The sequence below is a fragment of the Nomascus leucogenys genome, chromosome 22a (assembly GCF_006542625.1).
Source record: "Nomascus leucogenys isolate Asia chromosome 22a, Asia_NLE_v1, whole genome shotgun sequence".
NCBI lineage: Eukaryota > Metazoa > Chordata > Mammalia > Primates > Hylobatidae > Nomascus > Nomascus leucogenys.
Window position 1 is genome coordinate 12039109 of NC_044402.1, and position 16737 is coordinate 12055845.

The window sequence follows — 16737 nt, forward strand, 5'->3', positions numbered from 1 at the left end:
ATGCCCATTGTCCCAGAGTCCTAGTGCCCACAGAGCTGTCTGTGTGTCATTGTCCTGCCCAGGTCATCAGGTGTAGGCTGAGGACAGGCCCAGGGCATACCCTCCCATACAGGGTTTTTCTTCTTTCCTCATTTCCTTCTATTTGAGGACTCGTTTGGGGTTTAGATTTGGATTTTGCTTCCCCTGGACACATGGGCATCAGCATAGTGCCGCCCCCTGCTCCTGACCTGGCCGGTACTTCACAGTGCTCTTGAGGTGCGGAGCCAGGTGACAAACAGGCCAGAGGGTGTGGGCCAGCAGCAGGTCAAAGGGGGAAACCCAGCAGACCCCACCCCAGGGCACTCTCCCCTACTGCCTTCAGCCTTCTGGTGCCTGCTGAACCCCCAAGCTGTGCCCTAAGCAGACCCCTGGGCAAGACCCTAGCCCTAAGCACACACCACCCTGTGCTGCAACCATGAGAAAGTGCCCATGCCTTGGGCTGTTCAGAAGCTCAGGAGTGATCAGAGGGCACCTTCTGCAAGAGGGGAGGTTCCTGGCTAAGGGGCCATGGAGTGGTAGGCAGCCTGAAGGGGCTGGGCACAGCCCAGCTTTGCACACACTCGCCTGGTCCCATCATTCCCTACCTTGGCTTAAACCTAGGAGGCCTGGATTTTGCAGTTAGCCTAATCTTCCAGCCCCAGGCGAGGCTCCCTGGCGAGGAATCAGCTGAGCCATCACCACGCTTTGGGGCCCGTATCCTCTTCCCTGAGCCACTGACGCATCCAGGGCTCTGGTCTGCACGTAAATTCCCTCTCAGTTGGGCTTATGAAATCCCTTCTCATCCCAGTTAGCAAAAACCAAGGGAAGAGCCTAGTTTTTTTTTTTAAAGATTCACTTAATACCCACCCCCAAGCCCAAGACCGGCCATTCAGAAAATAAGTCTCATGGCACAGCAAGGGAGACCCACTAGAGTTTGAGCTTATGAGACATAGGGGTACTTAAAATCACGTCGGCCTAGTATTTGAGCTTAGAACTTTTATTTAAAATGAGCCGGCAGTCTCTAGACCCGCACGGATTCTCAGGCTAGTCCGAGCCCTGAGGTCAAGAACGAAATGCACTTCCCTTCTCATTTTCTCAAATAGATCTTTTCCAGCCGTCTCACAGTTGACCCCAACTTTGGAACTCAGATCGTAGGATCTCCCAGAGGTTTCAGGTGTTCCTAAGAAGCTTCTAAAGGAAGTTTTGGAAGAAAGACTAATAGGTGTAAAAATATAAACATATATATTATATATAGCTATATATATTTAAAGAGATCTCTACATATATATATATATAAAAATATAACTACTGTACTCTCTGCATCTGTACAAAGTATGAATTAAACTGCCCAGGTAGTGTGAGATACGTAATGCATGAATGTGAATATCCTGAAATCTGCCTTCTTAGCAACGTGCCGCGTGTACTGGAGAGAGGACAGTTGCTCCTGGGAGTTCTCTCAATGGGCAAATGTACAAGTCGATGCCGTCTTATCCACCAACAAGCCATTAAGGTTGGTTTCCTGCTGAGACTTTTGTACCGGAAGCAAGACCGGCAGCACCGGGGGTGTCCATATGCCACTTATGAGGAAGAAAGCACCATGACTTTTTTATTTTCAATAAAAATATAGAGATGTCTGTCAGTTGTCGTTTGTGGGGTGGGAGAAAGGAGAAGGCAGGCCTGAGGGATGGGGAGATCCTTCACTAGGGTCCTGCTATACCCCAGGGCCGGGCTGGGGACCTTCCATGGGATATTTCTCTATGTTTTATCCCAACGCCCTAAGGTCGGTGTTTATGGGGATTTCAAAGGCCAATTCTGCCCCTCATCCTGCCACCCACCACCTTGACCCTTGACTTAATTGAGAATAGGGCGACCAACCTTCCTAGTTTGCCTGGGACTGAGATTTTCCTGAACCCGCGACTTTCAGGGCTAAAACCGGGGATATCTGGGGAAAATGGGACAAGAAGGTCACCCTAAATTGACAAGTACTCACAGGAATCAGGGAGCAGGAATCAGCCGGCCACACCAGCAGGGTGACGGTGGCCAGGGTCGCCTCCTAGATGTCCACCGCACGTGTAGATCTCAGCACCCACGGGCTGCTCTGCAGAGCCCCCGTACCTGGCCAGCTGCGTGGAGAATGGAGGCTTGACCTGCACCCCCACGCAGAGGGGCCCAAAGGGCACAGGGCCCCCGCCTTGTGCTCGAGCTCCCGCCACCACCCTGCTGCTTTCTTTTCCAGCTCCAGTCTCACCCTCAGGCAAGCCTCACAGGAAGCAGCTGTGGGGAAGAGCTTCCGGTCTGATGGGCCAGAAGGGATGTAGGAAGAGAGAAAAAGTTGCCCCTGCAGCACCTTCATCCTTCTGTTTGGAGTGAGCAGACAGGTCAGAAATGGGGCACAATGGCCAAGGTCAAGCACATACCAGGAAACAGGGATGGGGCTGGGGGTTGAACCCAGCCTGGTGCCTCCAAGGCCCGGCCACTGGGCACAAGTGAGGGGCCACAACCCAGACTTTCTCCACTGTTGGGGCGCTGCTGGGCCCCACCACCCCCGCCTGGGTTCTCTGGGGCTTCAGAGTTAGCTCAGTAAGGGACAGTTAAGAGACCCATGTGCCCAGAGCTGGGGGGCAAGTATATCCCCCCAACTGGGCTCACAGCCCAGGAGTTCAGTGCAGGAACTCAGGGAAGGGCCTGTGTCCCAGGCATCAGGGACGTGGAGGGAACATGAAAGTTATTAAAGGCACTCCTGTTATAAGCGCCCCTTGCACCTGGGATTCTGTGAGCTCCCGTTGGCCTGCATACAGTAGACACACAGTAGAAGACGACCGTCGTTACAATGACTGTCACTGTTGTCCTTAGTGAAACAGCCTGTGTGATAGTGAGGGCTCCTCTGTCCACTGGCCCCCTCCTGGGGCCTGCCTGAAAGCTGGTGAGGGTTCAGTGGGACATCTCAGGCCTCACACCCACTCCTGTGCACGCCCAGACCAGGCATCCTCAGCAGCAAGCTCAGAGGCCAGCAGGGAGTGGCAGGCCTATGTGCTGTGCTCTGCCTGCTTGTGCAGGGGCCTGGGAATGGGGACCCAGGGCCAGCCTGGCAGAGGGAGGTGGTGATCAGCTGAGCATACAGGTGCCGGGAGCCATCAGCACACAGTTGCAGCATCAGAGCCCTCCTGGGGGCTAGCCCAGTGCCTCCACCTCACATCTCTGGGGAGTTTGGCCACTGATGACAGCTCCTATGGCCAACATGACAAACTATGCTCTGGCTACCTTGTAGTTCCATGTCCTGCTCTGGGGTCCTGCTGCTGCCCGTGAGGTGGGAGATGCAGCAGAACCCACAGGACATCCCTGCCCGGCACCTGGCAGGGTGGCAGAATTACTGTCTTGGACATGTGGGAGTGAGTGATGGCAGGAAAGCTCTTCCTCCTGCCTTCCCCACACATGATACTATGATGTGACATCGCAGAAGATGGTCCCGTGAGCCTGAGTGAGCTGCTGCGCTGGCTTCGGGTGGCAGCTGGCTCAGTAACCTGGCTGCACTGTGGCCTCACCTTTGGGCAGACACTCACATCACTAGGCTCATGACAGCCCCCACTGAGTCACTCGCTTCCTGTTCCTCTACCATCCTCCCACTTAGGAAGTAGCTGACCAGTCATGTGACACATGGAGGATGCCCTGTCTCCATGCCTGGCACAAGTGGTGTCCACAGCCTGCACTCCAGGCACCTATGGCTGCCTTTATCTGGGAGATCCAGCTCTGTGAGGGCCTGCTTGTGGGGGCAGGTGGAGCCGCACTCCCAGCCTGTCCTCCTCTCCTCTCCGGGCTCTCCTGTGGGGCTCCTTCTGCTTTCCATCATATGTTCATGCAGTCAGTCAGTCCCCAGATCCTTAAGAGGCTCTGCTACCGGCCAGGTACCACACTGAACAGAGTTCAGCTTCCCCCACCCGAGGCCCCAGGTGGAAACCTCAGAGGTCCCCAGCTCCTTCAACCTGGTGGGTCCTACTTGGGCCCTCCCATCTGCTCTCCAACCCACCTCCACTTACCCAGCTCCTCCCCATACCATCCCCTACTTCCACTCCCTCTCTCTACCTGCCTCAGGCTTCTCATCACTCCACGCAACCGCTGCCTGCCCAGCTGAGCACTCAAGCCCACCCTGCTGGCTGCTGTGGACCCATCTTTAGTCTAGCTGCCCTGGGCCCCGAGGCTTCCCCAGCCCCACTCCTCACTGCTCACCCCACCCCACGCCCCACCATCCAGCAAACCACATTCACTGCCAGCCTCGTGTTCCCATGCCCACCCTTTGGCTGGGCTTCGCTGTCCTTGCCCAGCTCACCTCTCCCTCCAGTTTCTGCCTGGCCACCACTCATCTGCTCTCCAGGTCCCCTTCAGAGGCAGCCTCCTCGCCGAACACATGTGGATCATAAACCCACGCATGCCCAGAGCCGGAGGAATGCCCCCTCTCCTGGGCGGCACAGACAGCCCTGCACGCAGAGCTCCCACTCTCTGCCCTCTCTGGCGGATGTTTCCAGTCAGTTATCCTCCGCTGCCTGAGCCTGGCAGTCCCCAGACAACGGCTGCTCACCCATATCCTAGTGTTGACTGGGGACACGTGCTGTGTCCTGGGGATACAGAGGGAAGGAAGACAAGGCCCCTGCCCTCCAGGGGTAGGTTGGTGGTGGCAATGGCCCCACAATGTGCACTGCGACAATGACACAAGTGTGGAGATAAAGGGACACTCAGGGCCAGCTTCCCAGGGCTTCACGTACTTTATCTCTTTAATAGTCCCTGCAAGCCTAGGAGGCAGGAAGATTGCCCCCATTGTACAGATGAGTAAACAGGTTAAGTGGCTTACCAAGGAGTTAAAAAAAAAAAAAAAAAAAAAAAAGGCAGTTAAGGCACAGAGTTGCAATTCACACCTAGCTCTGTGTGACTACAAGTTAATTCCAGGCTCTTCCAACCCAGACAGGTCCTTGGATTTTAAATGGTCCATTCCAGCTGGATTTACAGCCAAGTATCTCCCCTGCCATGGGAAGCACACAGAAGCTGCAGTCAGGGACCCGCGGGTCTAACAAAATCACTTCATATGTGACTGCTGCAAGGCTCTTTCCCTGTGAGCCTCGGATTTCTCACCTGTGAAGTTGGGGGAGATAAACTCCAGTGGCTCTTTTTCCAGTTACTATTGTGGCTCTCTTTGAGCACGTCTCATCATTCTCTATTCTATCACCTGAGTTTATTTTCAATACAGCACTTCTCAGCCCCTAAGAACAATTGCCCATCTGTGTACCTGCCTTTCTCCTCCCATTTCAATGTAAGATGGTGGGAGCAGGGGCCTTATTCGTCATCAAATATCCAGCCCTCAAATCTCCAAACATGCTGGGCATGGGAAATATTTGTTAATTAACAGTGGGTTATACATTTTACACAGTACACACAGGCATAAAGGAAAAAATAGCATTTTATTTCATGTAACTGTCCAGAGTCCCTGCCTCACTGGGTGTGAGGGGGGAGAGGAATAAAAACCCTGAATTTGCTAATTGATGGCATTGCAGCCTCTTCTGGTTTGACCAGAGTCTTTTGGGTGACTCTGTGTCTTGTAGATACACCCTTAGTCGTTGAGGCATCTTCCTGGGCCTGCCCCCTGTAAGAAGCACCCGCAGGTACCCCTGAGCAGATATCTGTAGCCTGGTGCAGGGGAGCTGGGCTCAGGCCACATGGCGTCTTCTGGGTTCTCACAGGTCTCTGCTGCAGAGCGCAGGCTGGCCTGGGCTGCTTCCTGGACAGGTGACTGTGGGGCTGTGCCTGGGCTTTTCTAGGCGAAGGGTGACCCCTGCCCCCACCACTCCAGTTGCAAACGTCCAGGCTTGAAGCAGCCTCCTCCTCCTGACTGCGGCCTCTGCACATGTTCCTGAACACCCATGGAGACTTCTGAACTCTGTGCACTCACCTGGTTCAGGGAGGGCTGTGGATGCTTCTCTTCGAGGTTTATGTGCCACCATCTTCCAGGGCTCCCTGGGACCTTTTCAACTGGGCATCTCTACAACATCCTCACCCCTAAGAGGGAAGGTGAAGACACGCCCACCTGGCCTCCCAGCGCCCCCTGAATTTGTCTCCCTTTTTCTCCTGCTGACAATCCCCTGAGGTCCTGAAGAGATGATCTGGCTGCCTCCTCGTCCTGTCTGCCAGAGCTTCCCCTACATCCTAACCTCCTCCTGCCCCATGAAATCCATGGAACTAGACAGGGGCACCTGGTTTCCTGGAGAAGAATAAAGAACATATCCATTTATTATTTTCAAAATATTATCCCCATTCCAAACCCAATCACGCGCTCACACCGTGTGAAGTCCAAATGCTGGCAGAACGTGCCATATGGAGGAGGATTTCCCAGTTGCTCATTGAAACAGAGAGACGTGGGGGAGCCGTGAGTCACCACACGAAGCCAGCAGTGTGGGAGCACCACGCTCAGAAGAATGGGAGCCAAATGCCCATTGCAAGCTGTGATTTCATTTCAGCAAAACACCAGCTGCCACACGGCGTTACAATTTGAAGAATAAATGGCTGTGTGACTGCAAGGCGTTTAACACAGAGCCAGGCATGCATCGAGTAGGGCGTGCCTCTTCAAGGTTAGCTTCCATTCTTGTTTGGGATTCCCACTCTGTGCCAGGTACGTGACAGCCATCATTCCCTTCACTCCTTACAGGAAAGAGGAATTATCATCTCCATTTTGCAGTTGATGAAACTGAAGCTTAGTGAGATTAAATGACTCACCTGTGGTCAGAGAGCAAGTTAACAAGAAAGTCCAGACTCCAACCCTGAGAACCAACCTGGCTGCAAAGCCCTGTCTGGGCTCCTCTCCACCTGCCTCCCCCACCCGAGCCCAGCATGGGAGCCCAGATTCTGCACTACAAGCTGGAGGCCCTGGGCACACCCCGCTGTCCGCAGAGCCCCCCATGCCCTGCATCCCCACTGGGCAGAGTGATTGTCCTCACCTGGAGAGTTTTTCTGTCCTTCATGCTTGATTGCTTGCTGGTTCCTTTCTTCTCCAAGTGGCCACTTCAAGGAGTGGAAATCAGGGCGTCTACCAGGCAGCCCTGGGAAGCTCCCTTCTCCACCCACCTGCGGGGAGCCTGTCTGGGCTGCATAATTAAAAAGCCAGCTCTTTGTTCTTAAAACAGCGAAATCTGTGGCTTCCACAAAGGTTCTGCATACCCTGCAGGGAAGAGCTGGTGCCAGGGGCTCACCTTGCCCCACCCACCTGACCTCAGCTTCTCTGAGTGAGAGGAATCCAGGACGGTCATGGGCTGGAGAGAACAGCCCTGGCCTGAAACAGGGTCAGGGCTGATGGTTGACATATGGAGGGGCAGGTGGGGGCAGAGGAGTGATGCCACGGAAAGGAAGGGCCGCATGGGGCGGAGAGCATGGCTGAGTGGTACTGAGTACATCCCACCCCTCTTGGCCCATAAAATGGGAGGGCCAATCTAAAGTGGAGAGCAAAACCACTGCCCTGCCGGGCCAGGTAGGTGAATGAATGAGCACACCAGGCCTTGTAAACCAGCCCAGAGGCGGCAGGATTTCTGCCCACGGGCTGGTGGGTTGTTCTTCTTGCTTTGGAGGCTGAGGTCAGTGGAGGGAACTGAGCAAAGCTGGTGCCTGCATGTTACACCAGAGGTATCCAGACAAAAAGAAGAAATTAGAAATTCAAGCTCAGCAAAGAAAATATGCTCTGGGCCAGGGCCGGCCAGCCAGCAGGTTGCCAGTTGGTAACTTGTGATCTAAATGACTCTAGGTTACCTTGGAGGTCAGATGAGTAACAAGGGACTTCCTATCATTTAACTATTGGTAATAAGCAATAGCCTGAACCTGGGCTTTGGAGGCAGAAATACTCAGATTCAAATTTTGCTCTATCTCTTACTGAATGATTCCTGCAATTCTTTAATCTCTCCATGCCTCCCTTTTCTCATTTCTAATATGGGGTTAATAATAGAAGTGTCTGCCTCACACCATTGTTGTGAAGATTAACTGAGGTTACTATATCAAAATTGCTATATATGACAAGCTCTCCTATTGGTCGCTATGATTATAAGTAATTAGGGGCAAGTTTCCTCAGGGCTGGGTAAACTCTCAATAGGCCCCAAATCTAGCAGAGTTTATCATCACAATCTTTATTTATTTATTGATTGATTGATTGATTGATTGAGACGGAGTCTTGCTCTGTCGCCCAGGCTGGAGTGCGGTGGAACGATCTCGGTCAGCTCACTGCAACCTCTGCCTCCTGGGTTCAAGTGATTCTTGTGCCTCAGCCTCCCGAGTAGCTGGGACTATAGGCATGCACCACCAAGCCTGGCTAATTTTTGTATTTTTAGCAGAGACAGGGTTTCACCATGTTGGCCAGCCTGGTCTCGAACTACTGACCTCAGGTGATTCGCCCCCTCGGCCTCCCAAAGTGCTGGGATTATAGGTATGAGCCACTGTGCCCGGCCCTATCATCACAATCTTCTACTCATAATTATTCTTTCTCCTAAAACTACTATATTAAGTGGGAAACTAAATGTGATTTAATTTCTAATCCAAATGTTTTTTGCATGTACATGAATTCCCAAAGCAAGGGGAAAAACACCTATGTCAGATGAAGTGATAAACAGAGATGCCAATAACATTGAGCCACCTCAAAGAAAAAAAAAGACCTCAGATTTCTCTACCCCATGCTTCTGGCACATTTTAGCCAAAAGAGCCTAGACCCCAAAAACGGGGAATAGAAATGAACACATATTGAGTGAGGCCCTGCTTTGGAGGCAGACGGCCTTCAGTCCTAACGCTACTCCTGCTAGCTGCATGATCTTGGATAAGGCACTTAACCGCTGGGCCTCAGTTGCCTCACCTGCAAAGTGGGGATAATAATAAGGCTTATCTCACCCAGGGAAAGGGGCTAAGGAATAAACATCATGTATGTAGAGTGCTTTGTATCTAGTAGATGCTCAATAAATGGTGGCTATTATTGTTCGTCTTTGATCCTCTTCACCTGAGGCTCACCACTCGCTCCTGTCAGTGAAGACCTGGCCAGCCTTTCACTAATAACACATCAGCCATCTCCCAAAGCATTCAAACTCCACAAAACCACGGTTCAGTACCATTCCATTGGGTTCCAACCACTCCCTTCATTCTTAAGAACCTACCATTACTGTCAAAACACCCATTTTCCCAATACACATATTTGCCAATCAGTTCTATTAAAGCAGTATAATAAATGATCTGCATTGTCCAATTAATGCCAGAGGCCCAGCTCATGAAAGAGATGGGAGGACCCATCTTCTCTGATCCAATCCAGTCTTATTTGGCCTGTTGTAGCTTGGAAACAGAGATGAATCTGCTGCAACCACTTGGCCTCTGATGAGACTCTTCGGGAAAAGATTTGCTGGAAACATCCTGGTATCAGGCTGAATGACATGCTTGCTAAGAGATGGTGCACAGTGGAGACTGGATGCTCTTGGCTACTGCCACGTTTGGGCTCTCCTGGGTATTGTAGGTCTTAATCCTGAGGCACTGGCTGAAGAAAAAAAAAAGACAAATGAGCCTGTAGCTGTGAGCTGTCCTTCTGTGTGCTCTTCAGGAGGCAGCAAGTCTTCCCAGGCGTCCACAGATTCCAGCGCAGTTTCCCAAGTACCATCACAGTTCTCCACCCATTTGAGCTTTCCATCACCCCAGGAAGATGGGTAGACAGCTCCATATTACAGAGAAGGAAAAACAGAGGTCTAGGGAGGTTTAGTAACTTGTCCAAGGTCACCCAACTCATAAGAGGTATGCCCATTGTGAAAAATAATTAAGAATAGAATCTACACATTTGGAGATTTAGGCTTCCACCCTCGGGAATCTCAGTGTATTCTGTTCACACACTGAAACCAGTAGGGTGCTATGTGGAAAGGAAAACAGTCTGTACTGTGGCCGTTCTCCACGCCAATAATAAGTGCTGGTCAAATCTGGAACAGGCAGATTTTGCTGAGATCTCCCTGCCCTCTGTTCTGCATTTGTGGCCGTCACCTGGGGATGATGTGTGCTGTGGCAGAAGTTCATATGGGCAGCGGCTGGGAGCACAGTCCTCGGGGGTCGGATATCCTGGGTCAAGTCCTGGCTCTGCCTCTTACTAGCTGCATGACCTTGGGCAAGTAGCTTTACTTCTCCAGGCTTAAACATAAGAATAAAAAGAATAATCAGTAACTTTTAACAAGTGCTTACCACGTGCTAGGTGTTGCCCTAAGCCCTTTTCTTGCATTCTTTCATCATCTCAACAACCCTCTGAGGTAGAATGTGTGTCATTGTCCCCATTTTACAGATGAGGAAACACTAATCTGGAAATCCCAGTGCCCCTGAGGTGGTAAGGAAAATATATCCACAGAAGGGCTGGCTCCAGCTCAGTGCCTTTCAGGGGTCTTTACATAGGTCAGAGGTCAGCACACTTTTTCTGTAAAGGGCCAGATGATAAATATTTTAGGCATTCTGAGCCCTACAGTCTCTGTCACAACTCTGCCTACCATTGTAGCACAAACTCAGCCCTACACAATATGTAAATGGTGAGTGTGACTGTTTCCACTAAAACTGCAAAAATAGGCCATGGGCTCTATTGGACCTGTGAGCTGAGGGTGCTGACTCCTGCCTTAGGTGAATGGGTTCTCTTCCTACTTCTTATTAGTGCCAATCTTGCTAAACTTCCGTTAAGTCCCCTCTCTTCCTTTTTTCTTCTAAGTGCCTGAACCCACCTTGTTGGAAGCTTTTTGTCCCCTCTCTTCCTTTTTTTCTTTGAAGTGCCTGAGCCCGACTTGTTGGAGGGTGGACATGAGGTTGCGGAAGAAGAAGAGGACACTGGCAATGGCGGGTGCAGCATAGGCTGGGGGAAGCTCACTAGTTTCCATCAGCCAGTGAAGTGGCAGGGCGCCAGCAGGGACAGCATTTGGGTCAGTTTGGCAGGGAAAAGGGTCCTGGTTCTCAAGAGCATGGAGAGAGATTTGCCTGGGAGTGACCAAGACTCTAGGTCAAGGAAACAGGTCCAGACAGTTGGAAGCATTAAATGGGGGCCCCAGTCAAGAGTGCCACGTTAAGGGTTCGTCTGCAGCTTGGGGAAGATGCAAACACAAAGAAAAATTCAGGGAGAAGTCCATTCAAAGAACTGGGCAAAGAAGAGGGAGTGGGAGAAGAAGATGTGAATAACTTTGGACCTTGTCTACTGGTAGGATGGGGCCACTAAGATCCTGGCTACCTGGGGCAGGGTGGGCTCAGGACTAGCCAAGAGCCAGGCCTGCAGCTGAGCACAGATGAGGATGTCAGTAGAAACCCTCACAGGGGAAGCAGCCAGAGCCTCCTCCTCCTCCAGGAACCAATGCAAAAAAAGAGAATGTCACACGCAAAGCTCATGGTGCCCATGGGGAGCTCAAGAAAGTCCTTTTGCTTAACTGAATCCATTCCATTCGATAGACATTAATTAAACATGCACTGTGTGCCAAACCATGAGGAAACAGAGATAGCACATATGCTCAAAGCTGTCACTGTTTACAAGTGAGATAAACAAATGTACATCTTGACTATGAGACAAAATGTTCACGGAAGCTCAGCCAAGCATGACTGCGACGGAGAAGGGTTCTGACCAGGGAGAGGACTTTCTGAAGCGTTTGTTAGCCAGATAGAAAGAATGATCACTTCTGTACTCTCCATACTGAGCCTGAATGGTCCCCTGCAATTTGTATTAGGATGAAGATTTGAAGATCGCTCTTTCTAGAACTCATATGAACAATTAAACATCTGAGGGCTTGTTTTCCTCTGAGAAACATTAAGATCTCAGAGCTCCCAGAAGAAAAAGGAAGCCTCTTAATAACGAACATTAAAAAAAAAAAGGTCTTTTGCCCTCAGAGTCCTTCCTAGAGGTGGGCTTCAAACAAATTGTGTATTCTTCTCATCAAATGGCCTGCAAGAAAGCCTTTTCTTCTTCATAATTTCAGTTTTAAGAGAAGTTAGAAGCTGTAGAACCTTAGAAGGAATGGTTGTCAGGAACTAAACTCTAGTTCTAAAAACTGGTTTTAAAAAACCCCAGGCTCACAAAGATAATAAAAAATGCATTTAATAGCATGTCAATATACAGTTTAAATGTGTAGTAAGTCTTCTGTTAGTCAGTGCATTACAGGGATAAAGAGGAGAAATTTCATTTGGAATGCACAGTCCAACGCTAGGCATAGGTGCGGAGAAATCTTGGTGCTCTTACACTATTAAAATTCCGTTTTATGAAACATCACTCCAGGTGCAGGGCGCTGTGCCAGTGAGGGACTCATCTGGTCCAGGGTGCAAGCTACAGTTTTCAATTAAATTGTATACAAGTATTAACAAAAGAATAAAATTTATTATTCACAAAACTAAAGTGGTTATCATAAAGCTTACAAGAGAATACAGCCTAGAACTAATGAGTTGAAAAACTAGTTTTGAAAATAATAAAACTTACTGGACAGTTTTGGAAAATGATATTATAAAACAACGAAAACAATTGGCACAGTTTAACCACCTAATTTCTAAGTGCACTTTGTAATGTTCCTTGCAAGCTGCCACTTTTCCCAGGATAATGACAAAAAGCTTCAGTCAGGTGTCACTGGCTTATGGTGACGGTTTTTTTTATTGCATTGCCAAGAGTGGATTTTAAGAAAAAACACTACAAAGGTTTCAAAAACCCTATTTATTCTCTATCATCAAAAATAGCAACAGGGGGACTTATACAACTTTTCTGTGAGTACCCACCAGTCTATTTTTTTTTTCTTAAAAAAAATAGAAGTTAGTTAAAGAAAAATGATTTGGTTTTTAAAAAATAATGTAAGGAAACACTTAATCAGATAGCCCAAGGAGTCATCAGAAATATGTGTAGCAAGAAAGCTTCATTTTCGGCCCTCTCTGGCCTTTGCACATCTTTTACTAAACTAGAAAGAGAATGTACAGTACCAATATGTTCCCCAACCTGCTTGGATCAAATTGTTTGTTTTTAAACCCATTATTGCTAAACCAGAGTGTTGACACTGAGCGCCGAGGAGTCCACTCATAGAGGATAAAATTGAGAGGCTGCTTCCGAGGACTGGATCTCCACCTGTGCCATTTTGAACTGAGTGCACTGCAACCACTTGCGGAGGGCTGCCAGGCCAGCACTGCTCTGGCCCGAGCCCGGCAGCGTCCTTAGGCTGTGGTGGTTCACGTGGTTCTGAATAGCCTGGAGGCGAAGCTGGAGTCCCGCAGATAAGTGCTGTAGAAAAAGGGCAAGAGGTTTTAGTTTATTTCTTTTCATGGGCAACCCAGGGAGTGTTGACCCGGGCGGCTTCTTGCAGGCAGAATTTAGGCTTGGCTCAAGGGTTGTCTGGCCTGAAGAAGGCAAACTCTCTACTCCGGCAGTGCCCAGAGCAGGGGATTGCACCATGTTTTCTAGAGTCATCCTGGCCCAAACCCATCATAATAATGACATGCCCATCTTGACAGACTCACTGCAATGAAAACATAAAGCTGCCACACCAGTGCTGGGCTAACACATAAACTTAGCCCCAGTGAACTATTTATGACAGGGACCTGGTGTGGTGGTGAAGTGTCTGGGTTCTGCTGCCAGGCTCCCTGTGTTCAAAGCCTGGCTCCTCTATAGGCGACTTTGGGAACAAAGTTTATTGGTCTGTGTTTGGGTTTTCTCATGGGTAAAGGGGGGATAGTGACACTTACTCAGGGGGGTTGTGTAGGACAAATGGGTTAAAAGAGTGCTCAGAACAGAACTTGGCACATGAAGAAGCTAGGATGGTAGCTTCTCTTCTTTCTCCACGCTTCTTAGGGAGTTTTGTTGGCCTGCTCCTGGCCATCTGGGCAATCGCCACAGATTGCCATTAAGCCAGGAAAGGGGTAAGAGAGGCAATTTAAAATGCTTCAAGCTGAGAGTGCAAGAAACTCTCTTTCCACAGAAAAAACTAGTACCAAGAGGCAGTTTTCAGCAGTGCCCATGCCCCCAACGGCCGCCACAAATAGCACCAAGGCCATAATCAGGACTCAAAGGCTGAGGTCATTGTTGACAGCCGCATTTTTCTCTTTTGGTGTCTGGGTACCCTGAGTTCATACCGCTTTCCTTCCACTAGCATGCCTCCCCAACTCGGAGAAGAAACTCCGCAAAAAACTTTCCAGCTTTTCCTCCCGTCCCAACACTCTTAGTGCTACAGACAGGACCCGGTTTGGATGGAGCAGGCAGCTGGCTTTGCCATCTTAAGTCAAGCCCACTAACTCTGTTTGCTAGTCATAGAGTATGTTTGCCCCTACAATGACAAAGCGCCACTCAAGGCAAAGCCTGGGGCTGGGAAATATATTCGGGCGGGATCTCCTCTTCCAGGCTGTGGGGCCCTGACCAAGTCACTCTTCCTTTTGGTCCTAAATTTCTTCAGATATAAAATGAGGCAGTAGGTTCCTTGTAGCTCAATCCTGTCATTTCTTCAATGTTGTCCTTTCATAGAAAATCAATTTTAGCAACCAGGACACATCACTGAATGTGCCTGGGTATCCTCCAAGGGGTCGGTATTCTATTTTTTTTTTTTTTTGAGAGACAGGGTCTTGCTCTGTCTATATATACATGATCTTGTTATCTGCAAATAGTGACAGTTTATTTTTTCATTTCCAATTTATATTTCTTTGATTTCTTTTTTAAAAATAGAGACAGGGTCTCACTCTGTTGCCTAAGCTGGAGTGCAGTGGCAGGATCATAGCTCACTGCAGCCTCGAACTCCTGGGCTCCCAAGTGATCCTCCCACCTCAGCCTCCTAAGTAGCTAGAACCACAGGTGCATGCCACCATACCCAGTTAAATTTTTATTCTTTTGTAGAGATGGGGTCTCACTATGTTGCCCAGGCTGGTCTCCAACTTCTGGCCTCAAGCAATCCTCCCACCTTGGCCTCTCAAAGTGCTGGGATTACAGACAGAAGCCATTGCACCCGGCCTTGGCCTGTACTCTCATCAGTGGATTGAGGCTCGCTCAGACCCTGGGATACCACCCTCCACCTGTATCCTCACCAACCTCAAGCAGTAGGACAATGGCTCCTGCTGCCACCCCCTGCCTGCAGAGCCCTTACCTGGCCCACAGGTCTCCTGCATTATCAGCCCTCTAAGGCCAGGAGCAGGTTGAATTCATCCTTCTGCATAGTAAATGGAGCATCAACAATCCCTAGGAATGTTATACGTTCTCTGCAGGAAACCCAGCTTCCAATCAGCCCAGGGAGTGACTTACCTTGATATTTGACTGAATCATTGGCAACCACATAGGTATCAGCTGTGTGGAGAAAGACAAAAGCTTCATTATTAGTGTCCTCTATTCTTCTGCAAAGCTTTGCTCATTGCAAGAGAAAACAGGCCACACTGAATCCCTTTCACATCATGCACGGATGTGGGCCCTGCTGCAGAGCTACCTGTTATCGGCAAAATGTCTTTCTGAGGCCAAACCCTGCTGAGCCAGTGGCATTTGGAGGTTAATAAGCACCCCATGAGTGCCTGAGATACACACTTTAGAGTAAATGACTGATTGTCTCTCGAAAGCTACCAAGCACAGGAAATTAAATGTGTATTTATTTAATTAAATCCTCACTTTCTTGAAATAGAATTTCCTCCACAGGATCTTTAGAACTGAGTGTCTGAGTGGAATGGCGACTCTATTTGCCTGTAGTCATTAAGAAAATATCTCTGGTCAGTGGATGGAACACTTAAGTGAGCGAGAAAGACCACTCCAAGATGCCTGGCTGCTATCTGGAAGGTGGAATACAGTGAGACGGAGCCAGGTGTCTGCAGAGTGTGGGAGTACACACAGCTAAGCAGCAAGTCCCTGCTAGAGAACCCTGGCCCTCTGCTGCCTCTCTGATGGGCCCTCAGCCCCTCTGATGTGGTCCTTCCTGGGAGGCAGTCATAGGGTGCCCTGGCCTGAGGACCTCCACAAGCTGCTCCTTCTCTCTGCTTTGGTCCCTCCTCCGTGTTTCAGTCCTTTAGAATCTAAGTAAATATTCATGGCCTTGTGCATCCAGAAGTCAGAGACAGAATATGGCATTTCTCAAAGTGTGTCCCACAGAACTCTAATTTGGAGAGCTTTTAAATGGTGGAGGGGGACTCCGATCCAATAGGTTTGGAAATGTTAGTTTCTTTATTTCAGTACTTCTCAGATCTTTAATACACCAATATGCATCATATCATTTCACTCCATATTCCTTCCAACCCTCCACTCAAATAAAGGAGTAGTGTTGTCATGGATTGAATTGTGCCCCATTAAAATCTATATTGAGGTCCTAATCTGCACTGCATCAGAATGTGACCTTTTTTGGAAATGGGATTGTTGAATATGTAAATTAGTGAAGATGGGGTCATACTTGAGTAGGGTGAGCCCCTAATCCAATATGACTGGTGTCCTTATAAAAAGGGGAGTTAGGACACATACACACAAACACACAGAAAGCATGCTATGTGAAGATGAAGATGGGGACCTACAAGCCAAGGAACCCCAAAGACCCAGCAAACCACCAGAAGCTAGGAGAGAGGTCTGGAACACATTCTCTCTCTAATCCCTTAAAAGAAACCAGCCCTGCCAACACCTTGATCTCAGCTTTCTGGTCTCCAGAACTTCCAGGGAATACATTTCTGTTGGTTGAACCACCCAGACTGTAATACCTTGGTAGTCCTGGGAAGCCAGAACAAGGGCATTCCAGGAAGCAGAGA

The 16737-nt window shown here is 49.4% G+C and overlaps 1 protein-coding gene across 17 annotated transcripts in view; it reads right to left on the reverse strand.

Annotated features, from left to right (window-relative positions):
* Positions 1 to 12093: 12093 nt before the first annotated feature.
* UNC79 (unc-79 homolog, NALCN channel complex subunit) overlaps positions 12094 to 16737 on the reverse strand; it is a 278472-nt gene continuing 273828 nt past the window's right edge. For all 17 annotated transcript variants that reach the window (XM_012497970.2, XM_030803527.1, XM_030803532.1 and 14 more), the window contains 2 exons: positions 15269 to 15310; positions 12094 to 13267 (listed from right to left, as the gene is read on the reverse strand). In XM_012497970.2, coding sequence (XP_012353424.2) covers positions 13067 to 13267; positions 15269 to 15310 — 243 coding nt within the window. In that variant the 3' untranslated portion in view covers positions 12094 to 13066. The remainder of the gene's footprint in view (positions 13268 to 15268; positions 15311 to 16737) is intronic.